Below are 26,312 nucleotides of genomic sequence, written 5' to 3' on the forward strand. Positions count from 1 at the left end.
AAGGGGGATCCTATCCAGTGATTGCCCCTGGAAGGGGCAGAGCTCCCTCTCAGTTCTGCTCTTCATTTCAATATTCCCTCACAAATATGGGGAAAGGAGGATTATAAAAGTATACTCAATGGAATAGTTATAGGTAAGCAACTCCTGTTTCTTCTGAAGCAGCCCTGGGAAATCACACTAACAGTATGCAAACATCGGTCTGCAATCTGAGGAGTACAGAAAACTCATTCTAAGAGAAAAAGCAGAATCACATATCCATACAGTGCATTTGTCCTGGCAGTAAACTCCCTCTAGAAGCGCATGAAGAAAGTGTGTAGAGAAGACTACATGGCATCTCTGGACATGTCTGAGGGAACAGTTCTGAAGGCAGATGAAGAAACAGCTGCAACTCAGAAAGTGTGCCATCAGGAGACCCAAGGGCAGATTGCCCAGGAAGGTGTAGCAGAAAGACACACAACAGCTGTAGCTCTGAGAGCATGTGCCATCCACAAACCCACGGGCATGTTGCTGATAAGAGTACACCAGAAACATGTATGACACAGTTCAAGAGAGTATCTGTGAGGAAGCTGCAGCTTCCATTGGAAGAAAGGCAGAGCAGCCACTGGATACCTTGCAAAAAGTGCTGCATGGCTTTAAGAGGCTCAAGAAGAAAGGAAAAAATAATAAACTAATGTGATGCTATTTCAGAAGCACAAATGCTGACAAATTAGAAAGCCTTCCGATGAGACCTAGAGATGGTCAAGAGTGCAAGTCATGTGGAAATGACAGAGAAACTTTGCTTTTTCCTACACAAGGGCTGTGGGGAATACTGCATATTTGTCAAATACAGTGGTACCTCTGGTTACAAACTTAATTCGTTCCGGACGTCCGTTCTTAACCTGAGGTACCACTTTAGCTAATGGGGCCTCCCGCTGCTGCCTTGCCACTGCCATGCAATTTCTGTTCTCATCCTGGGGCAAAGTTCTTAATCCAAGGTACTACTTCTGGGTTAGTGGAGTCTGTAACCTGAAGTGTTTGTAACCCGAAGTGTTTGTAACCCGAGGTGTTTATGGAATATACTGAGTGGAATGTTTGATCAGGTTACATGAGGTTCTCTACACTACTTTCCAATGTAAATCATAAGTGAGCATTTCAGATCTATGGTGAGTGCTTTTTTTAAAAAAATGGGAACTCCGTTATATAGGAATCACATCTTGCACCTGGTTCTGTACTCCCCGCCATGCCGCTAATTTGCATCAAGTTCTGGAGCTGGGGCTACTGAACCAGATACAAACAATGGATCAGATGACAGACCCTATTATCAATTGCATCCCATGACTCATTGTTGTCGTTTAGTCGTGTCTGACTCTTCGTGACCTCATGGACCAGAGCACGCCAGGCACTCCTGTCTTCCACTGCCTCCCGCAGTTTGGTCAAACTCACGTTAGTAGCTTTGAGAACACTGTCCAACCATCTCGTCCTCTGTCGTCCCCTTCTCTTTGTGCCCTCAATCTTTCCCAGCATCAGGGTCTTTTCCAGGGAGTCTTCTCTTCTCATGAGGTGGCCAAAGTATTGGAGCCTCAGCTTCACGATCTGTCCTTCCAGTGAGCACTCAGGGCTGATTTCCTTCAGAATGGATAGGTTTGATCTTCTTGCAGTTCATGGGACTCTCAAGAGTCTCCTCCAGCACCATAATTCAAAAGCATGAATTCTTCGGCAATCAGCCTTCTTGATGGTCAAGCTCTCACTTCCATACATCACTACTGGGAAAACCATAGCTTTAACTAGACAGACCATAGTCAACAAGGTGATGTCTCTGCTTTTTAAGATGCTGTCTAGGTTTGTCGTCGCTTTTCTCCCAAGAAGCAGGGGTCTTTTAATTTCATGACTGCTGTCACCATCTGCAGTGATCATGGAACCCCAAAAAGTAAAATCTCTCACTGCCTCCATTTCTTCCCCTTCTATTTGCCAGGAGGTGATGGCACCAGTGGCCATGATCTTCGTTTTTTTGATGCTGAGCTTCAGAGCATATTTTGTGCTCTCCACTTTCACCCTCATCAAGAGGTTCTTTAATTCCTCCTCACTTTCTGCCATCAAAGTTGTGTCATCTGCATATCTGAGGTTGTTGATATTTCTTCCGGCAATCTTAATTCTGTCTTGGGATTCATCCAGTCCAGCCTTTCGCATGAAATTCTGCATATAAGTTAAATAAGTAGGGACACAATGTACAGCCTTGCCATACTCCTTTCCCAATTTTGAACCAATCAGTTGTTCCATATCCAGCTCTAACTGCAGCTTCTTGTCCCACATAGAGATTTCTCAGGAGACAGATGAGGTGATCAGGCACTCCCATTTCTTTAAGAACTTGCCATAGTTTGCTGTGGTCGACACAGTCAAAGGTTTTTGCATAGTCAATGAAGCAGAAGCAGATGTTTTTCTGGAATTCTCTAGCCCATGACTCATACCCAAGGGTAATCTGCAAATCCAAGTACAAATCTACACCTCGGTTTGCTACAGATAGGGATTCTAACATGATTTCTAAAAGTAGCCCTCACACTTGTGCAAAAACGTGCTCAACAGTAATCAATCAATACTCATATTTTACAGGTGAGGAACACTGAGCGTGAAGGGGAAATAAGTAACTGGCTTTAGGCTACCCATGGCACATAATGCCTTTTACTTGCAATTTTACTTGCTGCATTGGGCAGAGGAGACCTTTCTGATTTACTGCAAACCAGAGAGCAACTAGCAGATCCCAATATATCTTATGCCCGCCCCCTGGTATAAAGGACAGTTTCCAGGCCACATGCAAACAGACACACATAACTCTCAAATAAAAACAATACAGGGGCATCCATTGTAAACACAATGCCACCTTAAGTTCCATAGGAGCCACGAGTCATGATCTTGCAAAATTTTCAGGCATACATATTTTTTTTATAAAATATACATATATTCTGTTCTCAAATACACTTAGTTTTATTTGTGTCATATATTTATCATACTCGTCTCTTCCTTGCGGGGCAGAGGGCAGCCCACACAAACCTGTACTGCTCTTGCTTTGCTGATAAATCCCCACGTCTTTACATCTCATCCACAAGCTTTCAGTAGATACCTTTCTCTTTTGTTATGTACTGAGTTGAATAGGATCCAAACTGCAGCAGTCTGATTGGTCCTAGAACAATAGGATCCAAAAGGCAGCAGTCTGATTGGTCCTAGAACAATAGGATTCAGAATGCAGCAGTCTGATTGGTCCTAGAACAATGCAGCAGTATGATTGGTTGGCAGGAACTACCCAATCATGCTCCAGATAGAAGTGAATCCACAACCTGATTGGCTTACAGTAGAATTCCGGAATTAGCCAATCATGTGTAGCCCATTGTGTAAATAATGTATATAAAGCAGATACTTTGAGGGGACTCTCATTCATTCCTCCTCACCACTATGAGCTGAATAAAGAGCATGAAATCACCTTGCGACTCTGAGTATATTTCACTGGCGACGAGGATGGGATCCCGCTGAGCTGACTGCCACACACAGCACCGCAGCACCGCCACCTGCCGCACCGCTGCCTCGCACCGTGTATCCAGGCTTCAGCTCCGGGACACAAGGAACTCAGAATGGCAACCGACAACAGCTTCTCGCCGTTCAACCCAGCATCGGGAGACTGGGAAGCGTACGCCTCCCGTTTCACCTTCCTCCTAGAAGCCAAAGGGGTCACCGACGAAGAAGACGCCAAGAAGAGGGCGATATTCTTCAGCGTCTGCGGAGAGGAGACGTTTGAAATCGCCCGGGCTCTCCTTGCGCCTGAAGACGTCGCTACTGTTCCATACAAAACAATAATGGAACAGCTGAAGGGGCACTTTTCGCCGCAGCCCTCAGTGGTGGCTCGTCGAAATGCCTTCTACGCAAAGCGGCAAGCCCCTGGGGAAACCATAACTGGGTTTGTGACCTCTCTCCGCCAAGCCGCCCGGTTCTGCAACTTCTCAGAGCTGGAGAACATGCTTCGTGACCGCCTCGTCGGTGGCCTGAAGGATGAGAAGCTGCAACGATGCCTCTACGCTAAGAAGGACCTAACGTTCCAGGTCGCTCTGGAGGAGGCCCTGGCAACGGAAGCTGCCGAGAGGTCGACGCAAGAGGCACGGCCGAGCCAGCTGTCCCAACCGAGGGTCCACCACGAAGACCTCACCGACGACTCAGGATCCGACAGGGAGGAGGTGCACCGAGTACAGCAGCGCACTCAAGCAGCCCACATACCACAGCTGCCTCGACGAGAAGGAGGGAGCTGCGCAAGCTGTGGAGAAAGTCACGAGAGGAGGACCTGCCGTTTCCGCAACGCAGAGTGCAGGCAGTGCAGAAAATTGGGACACATCGCCCGGGTGTGTCGGGCTCGGCCCACCCGACGCCAGGCATCAGATGACCAATCCAAGAGCCCCAGGTCCCGGGGCCCAACGCACCAAGGCAACTCGACAGAGCTCACGGACTTCCAGGTATACCAGTTGCCCCACCCCAACGTAGAGAAAATTTATGTTGACGTACAGATAGAGGGGGCCCCATGCCGCATGGAGCTTGACACGGGTTCAACTCTATCCATAATCTCGGCAAGGACCTTAAGGAAACTGTGTCCTACTGGGGGTCCCAAACTCAGGCCGGCCCCATTCACCCTCCGGGACTTCCAAAAACGTAAGGTCCCCACAATGGGGGTGGGGACCTTCAGGGTGCAATACCGAGGGCGGACGCGGCAACTGGACTTGCTTGTGGTCAAGGGCCCCTACATTAGCTTACTGGGATTGGCATGGTTTGGACCACTGGGGCTAGCCGTCACCGGGGTGAACCACACTAGCTTACAAGAGGACGTGGACGCCATATGCAAGGAATTTCCGGGGGTTTTCGATGGGAAATTGGGACAGTATACGGGCCCCCCCATTGCTCTACAGCTTGACCCCGCAGTACGACCAGTCAGGCTCAAGGCCCGCCGGGTCCCGTTCGCCCTGAAACCCCGTATAGACGAGGAATTGGACCGGCTCGTGGAGCAAGGAGTGCTGGAGCCGGTGCCTAATGCCCCCTGGGAAACCCCAATCGTCACGCCCGTCAAGCCTAATGGTTCAGTCCGCATCTGCGCAGACTACAAATGTACCATAAACAAGGCCCTCACGGCCCATGCATACCCAGTGCCAGTGGTCAGCCATGTTCTTGCCACCCTGGCTGGGTCGAAAATTTTTGGCAAGCTGGACTTGGCCCAAGCATATCAACAGCTGCCAGTAGATGAGGCCACAGCAGAGGCACAGACGATTGTGACGCACAGAGGAGCATTCAGGGTAAAGCGGCTGCAATTCGGTGTCAGCGTGGCACCAGGCATATTCCAGAATCTAATGGACTCTCTACTTAAAGGGATTCCTGGCGTCACCCCCTTCTTCGATGATGTGTTGATTGCCGGGCCCACACCAAAGGAGTTTGAGGACCGCCTCCGCACCGTTCTGCACCGTTTCCAGACGGCGGGTCTCAAGGTGAAGCGGGAAAAATGTCTACTAGGAGTGCCTCAGGTGGACTTTCTGGGATTTATGGTGGACGCAGAAGGGGTCCACCCGACTGGGGACAAGGTACGGGCCATTTGTGATGCCCCAGCGCCCAAGAACAAGACTGAACTTCAGGCCTTCTTGGGACTATTGAACTTTTACCATTCCTTCCTTCCCCACAAGGCGGCGGTAGCAGAGCCCCTACACAGACTCCTGGACAAGCGGGCCCCTTGGGTGTGGGGCCAGCGCCAGGAGGCCGCATTCCAGGCAGTCAAGGACTTGCTTGTCTCAAACTCGGTCTTGGCACACTTCGACGAGAGGCTGCCGGTGGTGCTAGCATGCGATGCCTCACCCTATGGAATTGGCGCTGTCCTGGGACACCAACTCCCGGATGGAAGAGAGGTACCGGTGGCATACTTTTCCCAGACACTCAACGCAACCGAGCGGAACTACTCGCAAATCGACAAGGAGGGTCTGGCAATTGTGAAGGGAGTAAAAAAATTCCATGATTTCTTGTACGGGCGGCCCTTCACTGTGGTGACTGACCACAAGCCGTTGCTTGGCTTATTTGCCCCTGAAAAGCAGACCCCCCAAGTGCTGTCTCCTCGCGTCCTCAGGTGGTCAATTTTCCTTGCCAGCTACCAGTATGCACTGATTCACCGTCCGGGAAAGGCGATGGGCCATGCGGATGCCCTCAGCAGGCTACCACTACCGGAAACAGGCCCCGACCCAGCACCTGCACAAGAGGTTATGAGCCTGGAGCTGCTTCCCGACCGCCCCATTCAGGCACAAGAAGTTGCACACCATTCCAAGAAAGATAGGGTCATCTCCCGGGTCCTGGACTGGGTGTGGAGGGGATGGCCCAGCAGCAGCCCCGGGCCAGAATTCGCCGGCTACACAACCCGCAAACATGAACTGTCGGCCCACAAGGGGTGCCTGTTATGGGGAAGCAGGGTCGTTGTTCCCCAGCCCCTCCGCAAAAGGGTCCTCACAGCCCTACACGAGACACACCCAGGGGTAGTAAGAATGAAGGCCCTTGCCAGGAGTTATGTGTGGTGGCCGGGGATCGACGGAGAGATAGAGGCCTGGGTCAAACACTGCCAGGCCTGCCAAGAATCCCGCCCAGATCCCCCAAGGGCCCCAGTCCAGTCCTGGGAGTCCGCCCGAGCACCATGGTCACGCCTGCATGTGGACTTCGCTGGCCCCTTTCAGGGGAAAACATTCTTCATAGTGGTGGACTCCTACACCAAATGGCTGGAAGTCGCACTGGTACCGTCCACTTCTACGTCCGCAGCCATCCGGGTACTACGCAGGCTGTTTGCAACCCACGGGCTCCCTGACACTCTCGTCTCAGACAACGGGACTGCATTTACGTCAGGAGAATTCCAAACCTTCACAGCGCAGAACGCCATCCGCCACATCCGTTCGGCGCCATTCCATCCTGCCACCAATGGCCAAGCAGAACGCATGGTGCGGACCACCAAGGACACCCTTCGCCGCATGACGCAAGGGGATTGGGAGTACCGCCTTGCCACATTCCTTCTAGCACAGCACAGCACCCCCAGCTCAACGACTGGCCGGAGCCCCGCTGAACTACTAATGGGTCGGCGCCTTGCAATCAGATTGGACCGCCTTCACCCCGATAGAGCTCAGGATGAGGTAGTGGTGGGGGAAGGCAGGAACCCCCGGACCTTCGAGGCCCAGGACCCAGTGTACGCAAAGAATTTTGGGGCAGGCCCAGCATGGGTACCCGCCACAGTCACCAGGGTCACTGGCCCCGTGTCGTATGAGGTGCTAACAGATGGGGGGCAATGCTGGCGCCGCCACTGCGACCAGATACGGCGACGATTCCCGGGAGAAAACCAGGAGGAGGAAAGGTCAGAGGAGTCCCAAGGGAACAGAGGGGCAGTGAGGCCCATAGAGCACGAGGGGCCAGCAGGAGAGGCAGAATCAGTAAATACAGAGAGGACCTGCGAGGCCGAAAGGACACCGGAACCAGAACCACGACTGAGCGAGCCGGTTGCGCCAGACCAAATAGCCCCATCACAGCCAGCATCCTTGGAACACGAGCCAGAACCTGAACCCCGGACCAGGGAACACCCCAGGCCGCAACGCACACGTAGGCCGCCAGCGTACCTCGAGGACTATGAATGCGACCTCCCGGGCAGGACTGGAACTTAGAGGGGAGGGGTGTTATGTACTGAGTTGAATAGGATCCAAACTGCAGCAGTCTGATTGGTCCTAGAACAATAGGATCCAAAAGGCAGCAGTCTGATTGGTCCTAGAACAATAGGATTCAGAATGCAGCAGTCTGATTGGTCCTAGAACAATGCAGCAGTATGATTGGTTGGCAGGAACTACCCAATCATGCTCCAGATAGAAGTGAATCCACAACCTGATTGGCTTACAGTAGAATTCCGGAATTAGCCAATCATGTGTAGCCCATTGTGTAAATAATGTATATAAAGCAGATACTTTGAGGGGACTCTCATTCATTCCTCCTCACCACTATGAGCTGAATAAAGAGCATGAAATCACCTTGCGACTCTGAGTATATTTCATCTTTAAACACATTTCTCAAAGCCTCCCTCAATGTTTAAAGATACTGTGAAAACATCTGAGTAGGTCACTTGCACAGCACTATTGTAATCGCAGTGGCAAGAATGGGATTTCCCATCCGCATTGTAATGAAATGGGGGCAGACCTGCTGAAGAGATGACAGCCACTCTCCAGGATGCAATCCTGCTTGTGGGGGCTTAAGTCAGATAAGATGTGCGCCGCAGAACGAGACAGAGGAAGGACAGGAAATGAAAAGCATCTACATTTACAAAGAGGCGTAAGCACTGTGAAATGACAGGGGAGTCTTGTGGAGTCAGATAACTGCCTTTTTTCCAGGATTCTTTTCTTTGGGGTAGAATTTTATGGTTAGATGAATGTATACACCTGGCAGTGCAGCCTCCACACACACAAAAAGCATGTAGTATGGTCCTGGGACTATAAACTCTAAGGCTAGAAAGAGAAAACCTTCATGGCAAAACCTTGCATAAACTCATAAATGCACAGTAATGGCTGATCATGTGCCTGTATCCCATCACAGTGGGGGAAGGGCATCTGACTACATAGGGGCTTTTTAATTTTTTTTTACCACTGGTTAAATACAAGCCTGGTACATATTGAATATGATGATTAATTTCTTACATAGGCTCATGTCAGATGTAATGGCTTAGTTCAGATGTCGCTGCCAAACCATGGTGCAGTTGCCAGATACATGCAATATCCCCTCTCCCCTTCTGCTTCAGCAACAATTCCCCCTTCTACTGCCTGACACACAGTCACCATAGTTTGCTACACCACCCGAGTCAGGCAAATTATGGTTACCACTAGCCACAGCTCACGTCTGTACCAGAATCAGATATTTATGATTAGCACTTAACTCATTGAAGTTGTGCTATATAGTTAGTACTGAAAAAGGTAAGGATCATTCCAATAAAGGCTGAATGGAGGGGTGGATGGAAAAGGAAAGGATGGGGAATTTGAATGGGGGAGAGGAAAGGGGAACACACAACCTCAAGGGAAAGGAGGAGGAGAGGTGGAAAGGCATACAGTCCTGAGGAACTCCCAATTTTTAACCATGGTTAAGAGATTGGGGGAGAATGGGTTGCATTCAACATAGTGCTACGGCAAACATTCTACCAGTGCAAGCATTTTTCCTTGCACCACAGAACACTCTCCCCATCTCCTCTCCTTGTACCCCCCCTAAATCTGTTCCTGGGTTTCCCTGCAACCCTCTTAAGCAGATTTGGGGAGGGCAAAGGGTGCACACATAGAGGTGGGGAGGAGGAATCCCACTGCACTAGTGCACCTCCTCTCCCACCATGGTCCTGATCCAGAACTTGGGGGGTCATGCCATCTATTTGCATTGCAGAAAAGCAACTACGTTCAGGACATCAGACTAATCCAGACTGGGATTCAAGTTACTCATTTTTAAAAGCCTATCACACAACTACTTTGTAAATGGTGTCTCAGCTAGTTTGGCCCTCAGTCACTGATATAAGAGGGGTTATAAAACTTTCATAAAATTGCCATCTTTGAAAATGGATCATAATTTATTGTTCACATTGGTTGCTTTTTCTACTTATTTAAATTATAAATAAGATTTAGGGCCAGCATTTCAAATAACCTTCTTAAACTGTCATGAAATGCACTGCCCCAAATATCCAAGTTTATTTGCAGAACAAAAATAATCATTTGTATATCATTTCTTTCATAATAGCTCCAGATTTATTTTACTCAGTTCAGAAAGAAAAATCATTTGTTTTACTTGAGAATGAATTATCATCAAGGAAGAGCAATTAAGATTGTTTCCAACTGTAAAAATTGGTGTTTCACTGAGCACATATGTGCACGAGGAACACTGCACGGAAAGTGGGGCATTTTTTTCTTTGCTGTGAGAGAATCTGCTTTTCAAAGTCAGGAGAGTTTTAAAAGCATTTTTCACATATGGAGGTAGAGGAATGGAGGCAAAGAAAATGGTGCGCGGAAGGGAAAACAAGAAGCCCACTGTGAACATTTAATTTCCCCTCACGTATCTCTGGCTCATAAGCATGAAGTTTAAATAAGAATAAAAAAGGCAATCCTGGTCTAAACCATGAAAGGAAAACAGGCATATATGCAGTAATAATTATTACTACAATTGTTTACATGGGACTACTGTGACAGTAGTAGTAGCAATACTAATAGTAGTACTGTAGTAGTTTTTAAATGATTAAAATGTTGATGTAAAAATTAAACATTTAAAATTGAGACGGTCTAAAGCCAAAATTATTATGTGGACAAGTTATGAGACAAACCCTTTTTAGAGTTAATGCAGAGTGTGGAAGTATGACCAAACGGATTGCAAAACTAACTGTGGCAGGATCCTAACTTCCCTCAAAATATCCAAAAAGGCTTAATACATCAATATGATTTGTACTTTATAATTAAATAAATGCCAAGTAAATCATTAAAAGAAATGTCAAGACCATCATTGGCAGCTGTTTTCCCTGCTAAAACGGGAGGGAAGTAGAGGAGCAGGGCAGCGAGCAAACCCCACAGCGGTCTGCAAAGTCACTAGTGGGAAAACAACAAAGGCCTTTCCATGCAACTAACACAGATGTGCCCATAGCCAAACTGTCAGAAGCAGTTAAGATGACAGCTACTCACAGTTCATTATTTCCTTCTCACAGGTCACTGGGTGACAAGCTAGGTCACCATGCTTTGTTGGCTGCTACAGTTCTCCCCCCCAAACAACTTCTATTCAATTTAAATAAAGGTAAGTTGCTCAATTTAATATAAGAACGCAAACAACCACAACCTCACACCGGCAGGTGAAAAACATGAAACACAGCACCTATATTACTTCTGTACCATGTTGAGTTAGGTTTGTATTGCTGTATCTAAAAAGAACAGAAAAAAATGAATTTAAATTATCTAGCTCAAACAGAGAGCTGAGTAATTTTGTCAAGATTCAACTAAAGCATGTAATGAAAGCTAATTTGTCCCCAATTCAAAGCTTTAACCTTTAGAACATTTATATGGCAGATAAATCATGAGGAAAAGCTTGAGTTTTCAGTGAAAAGATTCACTCCATCATAATTTTCCCACAAAGTACAATGTGGGGGTTAAGTATACTGAAAAATTGATTCATGAAAACAGAAAACCCCAGGTGTTATGTTTTAAGATATAAAAAAAATATATATGAGAAAAAAACAAATTCATAAATTCTTCACTGCAAAAAAAAGGATGGGAAATAAAAGTGCTTTCAGTTATATCTATATAAACTAAATATTTCACCTGTGATTTATAGGAATTTTATATATATATAAAACCCTGTTAATATTTTTTGCCATTGATGGCAATGGAAGATAAAGTATAACTTTTTACATTAAATCTTCTGGATTTCCCCCCAATAAATACCTGATATGGAACTACTGATTTAGGCGGAAGGGCCAAATTGTAAGGAAGCAAGTGGTCCCATAAAAGTCATAGGGACTATTCATATACCTAAAATTATATAGGCCAATGCATTTTGCTGTGCTTTTAATGTGGATTTCTGCATGCAGGTACAAGCAAGATAAATGAACACTTGGCAGATATAAATATGTGTAGGTGCAGTAGTAGATGAAGGCTTGGGTGCAGAGTTATGTGAGTGAAGTTTGATTCGTGCAATGAGGCTTCCACCCCTCCTTATTGTATCCCATTGCACCCTGGAAAGCTGCTCCTGAGAGTTGGAGAAATTTTTGAAATAGTGTGGAGTGTGGCATTGGGCGGGGGGGGGCATGTGTATGGCAGCTTTGCTCCCTTAAGATGCCTCTACTCAATTTATATTGATCCTCCCCTCTCCCTACGGACTCCTATGAAATATCCCATGACATTCCGGGCTGGTGTGTGTGGCTCCCAAGAGTGTATTTTCCAGTGCACAGCGACAGTCGTGGGAAGGACAGAGTGAGAAAGCCCCACTGCTCTACTTGCACCACTCTGGATGCAAGCCATAGGTTTACACTGACAAGGATGTCTCACTTGCCTCATGCAAGATCTTTGCTCTACCTTGGAGTCATTCTATAAAGCCACCCACCATAAAAGTATCCATTTACTGCCAACAGTTCACTTTCAATGCATTATTCCATATGACCAACATTCCCCACCTTCTGCCCATTGGATTTTGTGAAGAACTGGCCTGAATGGCAGAAGTGCCTATCAGGAGAGAAAAAAATCATCTGCCATACTAATTATTTTGTTTTGGAATAGATAAATCAATTGAATGTGAGACATTGAGTGCCACTTTGTATTGCAAAGTCTTCATAATAACAGCATCAGTTTGTATTACACTAAATATCTTTCATTTACACACACCATTCTTCTGCATGTGCATCTATGCACTCCACAAATCTTGGTGAATCTCTCAATATTGTGCAGGTATAATGTGAAATCAGGAGTGGTTCCCAGTATAAATGACCTGCTTCTTCTCAGCCTCTTCAATCTTATTTGTAGATTTCCCCTGTGTCCCTTAATCAGTGGTGCCCATTGGGACTGACAGGGCAGAATGCAGCGAGACCAACAGTAGGTGGAACAAGAGCCAGTGACAGGCAAAAACAACTAATTAATGTTTTACCTACGTCCTGCTCCTTGCTGAGCAGAGCAACACAAAGATCTGCACAAACTGGCCCTGCAGTTTTAAAAAATAATTTCTGAGGTTAACTCTCTTGAAACAAGGAAGGTGGCTTTTTCATAGACTCGTAGAATTTTAGAGTTGGAAGGGACCATGCTGGTAGCTAGTCCCTGTAATGCAGGAATCTTTTGCCCAATGTGGGGTTCGAACCCACAGCCCTGATATTAAAAGTCTCAGGCTCTAGTGATTGAGCTCTCTCAGGTCAATCCAGAATTTGTTCAGCTCAATACAAGTCTACTAGGAAGCAGAACACATATCTTTTGGGATGCTTATACCATTGTGGGAAGTTTATCTTCCATATAATATAGGTATTTAGGCAAAGTCCTCCATGTTTGAAACAACAGTGGCCACTATTGGATCATGCATTTGGAAGTGTATACGGAGACTCTCACAAATGTCCACTCTACCGTTAGCTAAATAATGAATTGTCTCATGCTTGGATTCCTTCTGTGAGATTGCTGTATCATTATGCACTGAAGAAAGGGGAATGACTTCCTTCCTTTCCCGAGTACAACTAACAAGGGTCAAATGTTCTTGAGAACCAATAATCCAGCTCTAGTGACTTCTAGATTTTCAGGCAAGGAACTCTCAGGGAATTTGTGGACCTGGGTGGGGGGAAAGTGCCAACCAGAATCAGCTAATTCTCTGACCAGTGACATTTGAGAAGATGTTATTGGTTGTTATATTTCTCCCAGAACCCTGTAAGCCTGGTGTTAGTTTCTCAACCACTGCCTCACCTAGGTTTTGAGCTGCTTAGAGCCCCTTCTTCTTTCCTCACATGTGTCTATCATATGCATAAGATGTTTTGGAATCTCAACACAGCCAGAACTGTATGCCTTACTTTACAGGTTTGGACGGCATGTTGCTGCCTCATTGGACACCTTCCCGTGAATGGCATTAATTGTTCATCAATTGTAGGATTCACGCAGCATGAAACATTGCAGGAGAGTGTTAGTAAACATATCCCACAGGTCACACAAAGGGACAAGCTTGTCTCTCACACAGGTAGTTTAGTGTTGAAGCTGATAATCAAATCTACGGATTTCATTGATTCTTGTGAAGGAAGCCAGTGACATATTGCCCTGGAAGTGTTGAGGGCAACCCTAAACAGCACATTTTGTGAAGATCTTTATGTGAACAGAGAATAGTGGTCAACTAAAGGCCTTTAACTGAGAGTTATCATTAAGTCTGGCCACCTGCTGGTGTGAGGGTGCTGGTTGCTTGCAAATACCTGCAAATGCAGTTGGGTTCTCAGTGACACCCAACCCACAATAAGTATTAGTAAATTTTGTGCAGAATGTTGAATAATTTGTTTCCCTGGATCATAAGGAATGTTGTAAATGGGAGAAATGTTTAAAGATTTAGGTTTGAAAGATTTTTAGAAACCTGTGGGTACTATTTGTGAGGATATAATGAAAGTCTGTGATTTTTATATTATGAAACTATAGAAAACATTGCTCTTTCATCCTCTATGCTCTTATGGACAGAACAGAATTTGCTTATGAGCCCCCGCCCCTCCCGATGTTTTCAAATAATCTTGTCCCTCCCAGGCCCTCATTCAGGAATTTGATCTTTTAACCATACACTTTTTTTTTTTGCAATCTGTCAATTCTGAAATGTCACCACAGAAGGTGAATGGTAGTCATAAAAGAGGTACTCTATGCCTATTATGTCACCAATATTCTGAATCCCTGGGGTTGTTTCATCAACTCAATGCAAAAAGTTGCATCATGCTGCATCATCTGACCAGAACGTTGCGACATAATGGAATGCCCACTCAGAATACCATTCCACATTTCATGTTCAAATCCTAAGCAGCCGGGAAAGATGGGGAAATTGCCAAAATGCAAGATTGAAATTTAATAGATGCCTTTATGATCAATCTCTGTCTGAACATAAAACACAGTTTCAAAGCCCACATCCACTCTCAAGAGAGGGAATTAATATATAAAATATATTTCAATATTATGCAAAACATCTCATATTCATGCAAACTGCTTCGTGAGTACTAGAGCCTAAGTACATCCAGTGAGTTTATTGCCATATAACACCCAATGCAGAAAAAGTGGAGGGGTATATGTAATATTGCTTATTAGTTTTGAATTTTAATATTGCTGTTTTACCTTTGTATCATATTATAGGTAAAAATGTATCAAGTGCACAAATGATGTACTCATATAAAATTAACTTCAGTAGAACAAAGCATGTAACCGAATCATACATTTTACTCTTCTATGCATAATAAGTTAACAATAATTACCTCAGTGATCCTCTTCCATAGTGTACACATCAATCTTTTTCTTTTTTAAAAAAAACCTGCATAAATGTCACCCCTTTCCATTAGTTTTGGTCAAAACTCCATGTCTGCTTGCAAGCCAGAGGGCTTCTGAGATATTTCAATAATATCCAGGAAATCAATCTTACATGAAACTGAAGGAAAACATCTAATGTCATTGAACAATAAATATCAGTTCTGTCAGTGGCTTACCTTTGAGCTGAGGCCTTAGGATGTTTCTCTTCTAGTTTCCTCACCAGTGCCACTGTCAGCTGCCTATTCCCCCCCGAGGGACCTTCAGGCCTTAAGTGGGCGTCCAAAGGTCCTGAAAGTTGCTTCTCATTGCAGACATTATTTTGCAGGACCTATTAAATTATGAACAAACATACAATGAATATATATTGTGCTCCATACAAATATTTACTTTGGATAAGCATATTTTGGCAGGTACATTTTAACAAGTAATATTACCCTATGGGGAAAGGAGCTATTGAAAAAAAATGTGTTTGTGTGTGATTGTATGTTGTGCTTCTATTTCTCGAAAATGTGTATGTAATTAATATTCAAGTTAAACTCTCTCTCTCTCTCTTTACATACACACATATAGAAATGGTTTAACTTGAATATTGATATTAAACTGTGAAGGGCAACAGCATTTCCTTTCAAAATGTTTTTCCTTAAAAAAAATACTGCTCTGACCTGCCTCTGGCTTGATACAGTGACCTCTTCTGCTGCATTGCTATCTGTCTCTCGATGAACTGGAGACTGGGCCCCATGGTGTGTGCAGTATTCCGTCTGGGTCACCTCCTCTCTTACATTTAGCTCCTCTAGGTAGGTCAGGACAAACTCAGGGTAAGCCTATAGGAAAGGACAAAGGCAGAGTAGTAACACATACCAGGATGCAATCGGTAGAAAGACAACCGTCTACAGTTTAGCACGGGGAATTATGGGAGGAAAAGTTGCTGATACTAGGCAATGACATTAAAAGATATGTTGCACCTACACAATTTTGTTTACAACTTCCATCCATTTGACTAATGCAAAACTTCAACTCTATACAGAATGTAGAGAATAATTCTACAGACTGTAACATATAAGTATTTAAAAAATCACTAAGACTCTTCTAGATGTTTGCCGCAGTTGTTGTTGCTTTAGTTGATATTATACATGGGCGCAACATGGCCTATATCCTCCTCCAACCAAACTTTCCTTTCTGATCAATATATGATTCCATCACTGTAGTTTCTGCTCAATCCGGCGTAAAGCTTCCGGGTCATGTGGCCAGCATGACTAAGCCAGTTCTGGCGAACCAGAGCAGCGCACAGAAACGCCGTTTACCTTCCCGCCGGAGCGGTATATTTATCTACTTGCACTTTGAGGTGCTTTCGAACTGCTAGGTTGGCAGGAGCAGGGACTGAGCAGTGGGAGCTCACCCCGTCATGGGGATTCAAACCGCCGACCTTCTGATCCTAGGCTCTGTGGTTTAACCCACAGCGCCACCCGCGTCCCCAATGTCATGTTTAAGGAGGGCTTTAAGCATGGGAAATAGAAAGTGTAAATGTGTGGGGAGACAAAGAAAAAACTAGAAAAAAATGATTGGAAGTGGGAAAGGAAACCTTCTGATTGGCAAGTCCTAGGCTCTGTGGTTTACCCCACAGCGCCACCCACGTCCCTTATATGAAAATAGGGGCTCTCTAAAATACAGTGGCCTAGGCTGCATTGAGGAGTTCTTATGCTTACAGAGTGCATATTACATCTATAATTTCCTTTCAAACTTTGTTATTTCCTTTAAGCCTTTAAACAGAATAGATGAGATCCTGAAGTCATTTTTCTATGAAACAGTGCTTTATCTAATGAGCAGTAGACTATTTGGTACACTATAAAGGAAATAAATGAAGACTTTCCGAATTTCAAAACTAGGGCATTCTGAATATATACTGTTACGCTAGGATCACCTGTTGTTTAAAGACAACTTTCTGGTCTCTGTACCAGACGCAGGGCTGAAGTCTATGGGATTAAGGGGCTGAGCCTGGTGTGAAAGCGATGGCACTGTTGTGCTTCGCACTGATGTGTTGGAAAAGTACAGGTGCAAAAGGCAAGTTGTCCATCTTAGATATGCAACTGCAGCATGCACCGCCAAATAACACTGTCTACACAAAGCAGGCCGGCACAGATAAACCTAACCACAGTAACGACTACACCTGTGACACATGTGCAAAACAAGAACTAAAAGTGCATTCTGAGCAAAGTCTCAAGCAAGTGAGACCAGCTACAGACTACACATCAAGTCAACTGTATTACACACATATATTAAGGTAGGCATATTAAGTAATTAGGCATTTTGAAAACATTCTAGAAAGCATTTCACCACTATACAGATGACAAACCCCAAGGCTGAAACTAGTTCCAAAGACAATCAATGAATTCATGGCACAATACTCAAAACAAAGCAAATGACTCAAGAAAATGTACCAATTTGTCCACAAACTAGATGTCAAGTTATATACAGCTGTAGCCAATGTCCCAAGAGCCGAAGTCTGGTCAGGCTTTATTGCGTCACCTTTCCTGCTGTGTTCCCAAGCTCCACACCCACCCACAGCATCTTATGAGGGCTGCAGTGACATGGAGAATTGCTGAGAGTAGGGTAGAAACAGATTAAGCAAGTAGGAGTATTTCAGTTTAGGAATACTGATTTCTGGCCAAGATCAGTGCTGCACCATTTGAGGTTAGACTAAAGCTGAACTTTGATACACCTATAAATCAAACCACAAATTAATAAACACAATAAAATCAACATGTCAGTGAATAGTACTGATTAGAAAAATGGGGAAAGAAAAATGCAAAGCTCACAGCAGTCAGAAGTTTAAGGAAAATATTATCATCAAATGCTTTTATGGTGTTGTTAGAGAGAAATCAAGCAATGCAACAATACAAAAGGGAGAAAACATTTATATTGTTCATGTAGGAGGCCATATTTAACCGTTCATGCATATATGCCTTAATAGTCTCCATGTAGGAGTCTGAAGATTGGGAATAAATAGGGTTTTTTTTAAAAAAAATGCTTATATATCTCACACACCTTAGGATGGATACAACCATCATTTCCAAACTCCCAGTGTTGATATATATTGTTTTTGTCTCTGTAAGAGAAATATTTCTTGTTAACCATCATCAAAAGCATACAGCATTTTCTATTTGCAGCACAACTTAGAGCAGAATTCTATGAATGATTTGTCTGGAAATAAATCCCATTACACTCAGTGGGGCTTACTCCCAGGAAAGTCTGCACAGATTGTAGGTTTATAACATATTTACTCAAAAGTTAGTTCCACTGAGTTCAATGATCCTTATTTCCAGGCAGGTTGGTACAGGATTGCAACTTTAGATATCATAAGTACATTTAATAAATAATTCCACTCTGGAAAACTTATTCCTTAAATAAATCACTGTTAGTTTTAGAAAAGGAATGAATTAGCCTGGGATTTCTAAATAGGAACAATACTTGTTTCACCACTTCCAAACGTGACCTCCTCATAAAGGAGCACCCAAAGGGTGCTCATCAATGGTTCCTCTTCATCCTGGAGAAGAGTGACTAGTGGGGTGCCACAGGGTTCTGTCTTGGACCCGGTCTTATTCAACATCTTTAATAACGACTTGGATGATGGACTCAAGGGCATCCTGATCAAATTTGCAGATGACACCAAACTGGGAGGGGTGGCTAACACCCCAGAGGACAGGATCACACTTCAAAACGACCTTGACAGATTAGAGAACTGGGCCAAAACAAACAAGATGAATTTTAACAGGGAGAAATGTAAAGTATTGCACTTGGGCAAAAAAAATGAGAGGCACAAATACAAGATGGGTGACACCTGGCTTGAGAGCACTACATGTGAAAAGGATCTAGGAGTCTTGGTTGACCACAAACTTAACATGAGCCAACAGTGTGACGCGGCAGCTAAAAAAGCCAATGCAATTCTGGGCTGCATCAATAGGAGTATAGCATCTAGATCAAGGGAAGTAATAGTGCCACTGTATTCTGCTCTGGTCAGACCTCAGCTGGAGTACTGTGTCCAGTTCTGGGCACCACAGTTCAAGAAGGACACTGACAAACTGGAACGTGTCCAGAGGAGGGCAACCAAAATGGTCAAAGGCCTGGAAACAATGCCTTATGAGGAACGGCTAAGGGAGCTGGGCATGTTTAGCCTGGAGAAGAGGAGGTTAAGGGGTGATATGATAGCCATGTTCAAATATATAAAAGGATGTCACATAGAGGAGGGAGAAAGGTTGTTTTCTGCTGCTCCAGAGAAGCGGACACGGAGCAATGGATCCAAACTACAAGAAAGAAGATTCCACCTAAACATTAGGAAGAACTTCCTGACAGTAAGAGCTGTTCGACAGTGGAATTTGCTGCCAAGGAGTGTGGTGGAGTCTCCTTCTTTGGAGGTCTTTAAGCAGAGGCTTGACAACCATATGTCAGGAGTGCTCTGATGGTGTTTCCTGCTTGGCAGGGGGTTGGACTCGATGGCCCTTGTGGTCTCTTCCAACTCTATGATTCTATGATTCTATGATTCTATGTACATCACAAGGTGAGAGAATATAGCATCAAGAAAAGGAGCTTCTGACTTGGTGAATGTCACATGCTTCACATAACCAAGTTCCACATGGGTGACACTGAGAGGTGACTGAACAAAATCATCCTGGGCTGAGAGGGAGGGTAGTTTGAAACCATCCTAAGGTTAAATGGGTGTGAATTTAAGATTCAGTGGTTCAACAAACAATGGCATGGATCATAAAAGTATAAATTGGAGGAAGTTCCTGTTGCAGAAAAGACCTTCTAGAGTCATGGAGCTCTCCTTAAAAGTGTGGATATGACATTGGGGGGAGACTGCATGTGGTGGGGTAAATTGCCAAAAAAATCCTGTGTAGAATCTTTTGTGGCCAGGGCGGAGCTTGGGGTCCAGGTGGTGCGGGCTGTTGTGCCACCTGTGTCACCTCCTGGACAGATAGCCTGGTCAAAGTTATGCATATTGCAAGACATTATATATGTGACTGCCACTGAAAATGGCTTGAAAACTGCAGTTACTGGGGGTGGGGGACAACTGACAGGTTACTTTGGAAATTGGGAGCATATCTTGCTAGCGCTTAAAGAACATCACTGGCTCCAAAGTCACGCCCGTTTCTAAGCACAAGAATAACGCTTTGGTAACTTGTACACTATATCTGTGTCTGCGTATCTGGAGGAAACATCTCTGACATAAACCTGTCCTTGAAGTGAGGTCATTTTTGGAAGTCTTCTACCCGGTGCCCCCAGAAGATGGCCTTTTTTCTTATTTTTACTTCTATCTTATTTTTACCCTGCAGGAGCAATTTAGCCTAGCTCTGCAATTGAGCTATAAAATGTCCACCAAGAAATCTATCTGCACACCCAGACTGCATCTTTAAAATCCACTGAAGGTTATTACATAACATGTGCATTTTTTATCTCTTTTAAAGGACTGAGAAACAAAAGAAACACAAGAACTACCACAGCATAAAGTAAAATATATGTGTCCTTGTTATCTGTCTATTTTTTTCCTCCTGTCTATTGTTGAAAGAACCTTCAAAGGTGATTTAAAATATGACATTAAAGTAAAGGCTATGCTTTTACATGAATTTAATAATCCAAAAGGAATTAAAGGATGGTGATAATTTTGAGATAATACAGTTTCACTCGCTGAATTACAAAATCTGTAAGCACATACAGTATTCTGGTAACATTCAGTTTATCTAAATGACTACATGTTTTCACTTTATCTAAATGATTGTATGTAAAAACCAACCCACCCTTGTATCAATACCTTTTCTGCAGACACAGCTTATAGCCTTCAAGAGGTATGCCATCCTGCATCACAGCTCTGATTGGATGACCAACAGCTAGGCTGCTTTGTACCATAGCTCGACTTAGAATCATTCCAGCCTTTCAATGAATGGGAAAAAAGGTTTTGAATAAGTTAAAAGAACCAGAAAATTCAACAATGTGTTACAAATAGAGAGGTCATTATGCTTGGCTAGCTCAGGATATTAACAGTTGGAGAAACTGAAACACTATCCACAACTTAGCAGTCAATGAGCCCTGCTCAGAACCAGTGATCTTCTGTACAACAAGGGTGGCATTTTACAGTTCAGTGCAAAATAGAACAGACCCTTGATATCTTCATTTGTCCTTTTCCTCTGCATATTTCACAGTGCAACGATTTAGGGTCCATAACGTGTCACTTGCTATACTTATAACTACAGAGTTTACTTGAAATATGTATGCACAGGAAAAAAGTTCAGTGAACTGCAAAGATTGCAACAAATCTAGAGCCATTGAGTCAATTTAAAGTTTTACCTCAAGTCTAAAAGAATGTTGGTTAAACATCCTTAAAGCCTTATGTTTATATAGATTTATATACAGAGAGAGAGAGAGATACAGCAATTCTGAAGCAAGTAAAACAGCTGTTGCAGGTGCAATCTTTCATTGCTTGTTACATTTTAAAGGCTGAAATCCTAACACTTGCTTGGCAGTAAGTCCCATTGAAAACAAGAGGACTTACTTCTGAGTAAAAACAGCTAAGTTTGGGTTGCATTACAGATTTTAATATTAGCTATTAAATGCAGGGCAATTGTATGCCAATTTATACAGAACTTATCTATGGTTCCTGCTTGCAGAGGACTCTAGCCACACCACTGACAGGCACTGACAGTGACCTCCCAAATGGGACATTTGGGGGATGGATCCTAGGCTGGTCCAGCTCCCAGAGGGGGGCGGGAGGCTGTCTTCCTTCTGTCCTAGCTGGTGCAAGCAGGAAGGCTTCAGATGGAGTGCTGGCTCTTCTGCCTTGCAGCTCCCACCTTTGTCCAATAATTGCCTTTAATATTGTTACAGTGATGCTCACTCCCTTTCCAAATATGCCAGCAATGAGTTTTTTGATATCTCAAAAGGGAACAGCGTTGTTATGCTACAATTCTGTTCATGGTGGCAGCTGACTGCAGCCAATTCAGCACAGAGGATATAACCACAATTAGCAGATTAATTTGCTCTTGGCTTTGATCATCTATGCCCCATCAAAGTCAACTCCATTTGTTTTCACAACAAACCGAGAAAGGCCATGGGAGACATGGTGTAATATATGCATGGTGATCTTTGTTAGTTGCGCAAGTTTTACTTATTTTTAATACAGTGGTGCCTCGCAAGACGAAATTAATTCGTTCCGCGAGTCTTTTCGTCTTGCGCGTTTTTCGTCTTGTGAGGCCTTCGTCTTGCGAGGCACCACTGTATTTAACTCAAAATCCCCAAAAGTAAACTAACAATCAGAACAAATATTTTCGCATATCAAACATTTGAATCCATTAATACAATGGATGCTCTGCCTTTTCACTATGGTACCTTTGTGATCAGCCACATATTAGACAGAGGCCAGTGTGCTATGTCGAATGTCAGCTCTCGGCGGCCATTTCTTCTGGGAGCATCTTTCTTCATCTTTTCCATATTAACTGACATGAGAAGAACCATCTGGGAATCAGCCTATACCCAGTAATAGAATGAACCATAGAACTTTCATTGATATGTTAGCATGGTAACACTTCAAATTACCAATAGAGAAAATTCTGTGTAACATTTCCTATTACCGTAACCCAAATCAATTCTTGTAACAATCATGAAGAAATAGTATGCTGTTATACTGCCATTGAAGCAGTCTTGCCTCCTATATTTTCTTCATTAGGGACAAAAAAAACATATGCCCAAAACTTCACTCAAAGTGCAATCCTATCCATGCCTATTTAGAAGTAGTGGGACTTACTCCCAGGTAAGTATTATAGCACTGTGGTCTAAATATGGGTATGGAATGAAACATGCACCACCAAAACTCAAAAAGGAACTAACTCTGAACAGGTGAAAATGTTATTGGAAGGGATGTTAGGATAACAGCAATGAGCCACCTTGCAGATTTATAATTGTAATAACTGAGATATACGGATCATTTAAACACGCCAAACCTTTTAAATAATTCTTCAATATTAATGCTTTTCTGGGCTACTGTTCATATTGGAATGGCATATTCAAAATGCTATCAAAGACAAAGAGCAAAAGCAGAGCTGGCCAGAAAGATACTCAATTTGCTCTTACCTGTTAGCCAGCTGCTGCTGTACCGAGAAGAGATACCCCATCGTTTCTGTACAATGGGAACTAATGTTCTGCTAATCCCACACTAAAGGCTGAGGGACTTAAAGCCACACATGTACTTGCCCTCTCCATTCTAAGTTGTGATCAGAGGCAACACAACTGTGTGGAAGATTGTCATAGTTGGAATTAGCGACAGATATCATTAGGATGGGTATAACACCTGCTGTAAGTCCCAGTGTCCTCTTAGCAATGCCACTGGCTTTAATCTTATCACATTTGATTTTGTGGTGCAGTGGGGAGGAAACATTGGCCCCTTTGTATTCATTTGAGGTTGGCACCCAGCACTAATACCATGCTGTTCTTCAAGAGATATAATGCGGGATATTACCAAAAAAAAAAAAAAAAAACCACAGCCCACCAGATAAAGAAACAACACCACATCTTTCTAACCCAGCTTCAGGTGATTTTATAGTTTCCACAGTGTGTGGAGCAATAGTGTAACAGATACAAGGAATCACAACAGGAACTTTATTATATATATATATTCTTTATAACTTTCTTTTCTTATACACATCCCATGTTACTGAACTGGAAAAGCAAGGCAAGCTGTATGTCATAATATGTTTTGCCCCATAGAACAAAGACAAACCTTTTGATGAATATACTAAATTTTTAAATAGCACAGTATCTGGCAATATCTATATATTTTTGAAGCCTTCACCAACAGCATAATAAAAATAATAGGTTTGGACAATGGCTGCCAGTAGCAATAAAAGGAAAGAAAAAAGTGTTTCCCATCACCCACAACCATAGTAATAATGCTTCCTGCACCACATTACCACATTTTAAAAGTAATTAACTAGGGCTGAGTGGGAAAGGGGGTAACAACTTTTGCAAACATTTTCATCACAATGAACAATCACTTTCTTGTTGTTATATAAAAAAGAGGTGAAAGTATTCATCTATTCTGAGTGAGAACAATGCTTCATTAATTTGGTTAGCCAAATTAGCATGTGCACAAATGTGAATGAGTACAGTACACAGTATTGCCACATCTTCCTCATAACTATGTGATCCCGCCCTGGCCCATATTACCCAGGAAGAAATTGCGTTAAGGGGGGGGGGATGGCACCATACAGAACCAGAAAGGAGTAACTGTGGTAGAGATCAAGACTAACACTGCAATCCAAACTCCAATGGCGCAGCAGCGGCCACAGTCCTGCCACTCGTACTGGCAGAAAGTGGTTTGTGTGTGTGTGTGTGTGTGTGTGTGTGTGTGTGTATGAGAGAGAGAGAGAGAGAGAGAGAGAGAGAGAGAGAGAGAAATTACTGCACCAGCCTAGAGCTGTCAATGGGCAAGTGATGGCTTGGTATCCAGGGATTCCTTGTTCATTTCAGCCCCCAGAATGTCAGGAGCTCATCCTACACCCAAGTAGGACCCTGGCAGAGACACATGCCTGACTGGCATGTTCTCTCCTTCCTGGTCGATCATTCGGGAGCTTCCAAAGCTTTCTTCTGCCCAAACATCACAGCGACCAATGCCAACAGACATCGGCACACTTAGGGATCCGCAGAGTTTGTGCAGTCCGCGTAACAGAACTCAGTACCTCAGCATTTGGCTAATCTATATTTAGTCACATATAAACACACACGAAGCACTGTAACATGGCTCCCTCTCTCTCTAGCATCAGACAGCAAAGAGAGAGAACAAAGGACAATAGTCCCACTTCACGGAACACAGTAACACAAACATCCTGTCTCCATCACTTCCCACTCTGTGGAGTCAAAACATACACTGTCATGTGAAAGACAACAATCCCATGACTGCAATCACGGGGAATGAATCTTCAACAAACACCATGTTCAATAGGAATGAGGAGCTCCACACTATCAGAGAGGAAAAGGCATCACTTCATGAGAAAAGGCCTAATGTTGACAGAGTAAGGTGTGACCATTCCACCTCTCCCCCAGAAAACAGTAAAGAGGGAATTAGGATTGCAGCATTCTCATAATTTTTGATAAATAAATTTCTCCCCAACACCTCCCTCCTCAGAGTGGGCAAATGATTCATATGGAGACCTGGTCATAACATTTCATTTGAAATACAGTAGAAATTTGAAATACAGTAGAAATACAGGTCATAACATTTCATTTGAAATACAGTAGAAATACAGTAGAAATACAGGGGGGTTGCGTCCCAGGGGTACCATGTAAAGGCAAACTTGTGTAAAGTCAGAATGACTCCCTGGAACAACCCTGGCATGAGAAATCTTACCTTCTGGAGTCAGCACGAGATCTTCTAGGGCCAGGCATGGCCAAACTTGGCCCTCCAGCTGTTTTGGGACTACAACTCCCATCATCCCTAGCTAACAGGACCAGTGGTCAGGGATTATGGGAACTGTAGTCCCAAAACATCTGCACGGCCAAGTTTAGGGCCATCCAAGATCTTGTGAGATCTTGCAAAGGCGTCTAGAACCTACATGTGACCTACATAGAACCCAGAAAGCAAGGTGGAGAGCTTTTAAAAGATCAAAGCCTCCAATCCTATCTTCCACACCTCATGAATTGCTTATCTGCCAAGCTTTCTCTTTCTTTTACTCATTTATCCACAAGTATACATAGAAATAAAATATATATTATAAAAATTGCAGCATATTTTATGCAAAAAAACAAAAACAAAACCCGAGAGATTCACATTTAGCATATTTCACTGCATATGGACTTATTTTTGGAATAAAACTTTCTGATCCTCTGAATCAGCTTTAGCTATTACATTGCAAAAAGTAGTTTGTCTTGCAGCAGTTGTTCTGCATTCTAACCCTAGCAAAATGGAGTACAGTCTGCACTACAGACTGATCCTATATGATGCTGCCTCAGTGCAATGTTTCATAAGATCACACCTTAAGCCCAAAACAAATGATTGTGCTAGACCTCTAGGCCAGCTTTTACTACCCAAGGACTGTTCAGATGTTTCAGACTACAAATCCTATTAGATCCAACATCACACACCCATGTTGACTGGTGCTGATATGAGTTGTAGTTCTAAACATCTGCAGGGCACCAGGTTGACAAAGGTTGCTCTAGTCAATGGTAAATGTTATGCAAGTTCTCACTGATAGATGGACTGTAGACAGACTGTGTGCTCTACAGAAGTTACAACAACATTAATGGAATTTGAAGATGCAA

General features: G+C 43.7%; 1 protein-coding gene across 4 annotated transcripts in view; it reads right to left on the minus strand.

Annotated features, from left to right (window-relative positions):
• DCDC1 (doublecortin domain containing 1) overlaps window positions 1-26,312 on the minus strand; it is a 262,066-nt gene that overhangs the window by 109,165 nt on the left and 126,589 nt on the right. For all 4 annotated transcript variants that reach the window (XM_053389861.1, XM_053389869.1, XM_053389854.1 and 1 more), the window contains exons 15-19: window positions 22,389-22,526; window positions 20,818-20,936; window positions 18,057-18,117; window positions 15,677-15,835; window positions 15,191-15,342 (exon numbers count right to left, since the gene is read on the minus strand). In XM_053389861.1, coding sequence (XP_053245836.1) covers window positions 15,191-15,342; window positions 15,677-15,835; window positions 18,057-18,117; window positions 20,818-20,936; window positions 22,389-22,526 — 629 coding nt within the window. The remainder of the gene's footprint in view (window positions 1-15,190; window positions 15,343-15,676; window positions 15,836-18,056; window positions 18,118-20,817; window positions 20,937-22,388; window positions 22,527-26,312) is intronic.

The sequence above is a fragment of the Podarcis raffonei genome, chromosome 1 (genome assembly GCF_027172205.1).
Source record: "Podarcis raffonei isolate rPodRaf1 chromosome 1, rPodRaf1.pri, whole genome shotgun sequence".
NCBI classification, from domain to species: domain Eukaryota; kingdom Metazoa; phylum Chordata; class Lepidosauria; order Squamata; family Lacertidae; genus Podarcis; species Podarcis raffonei.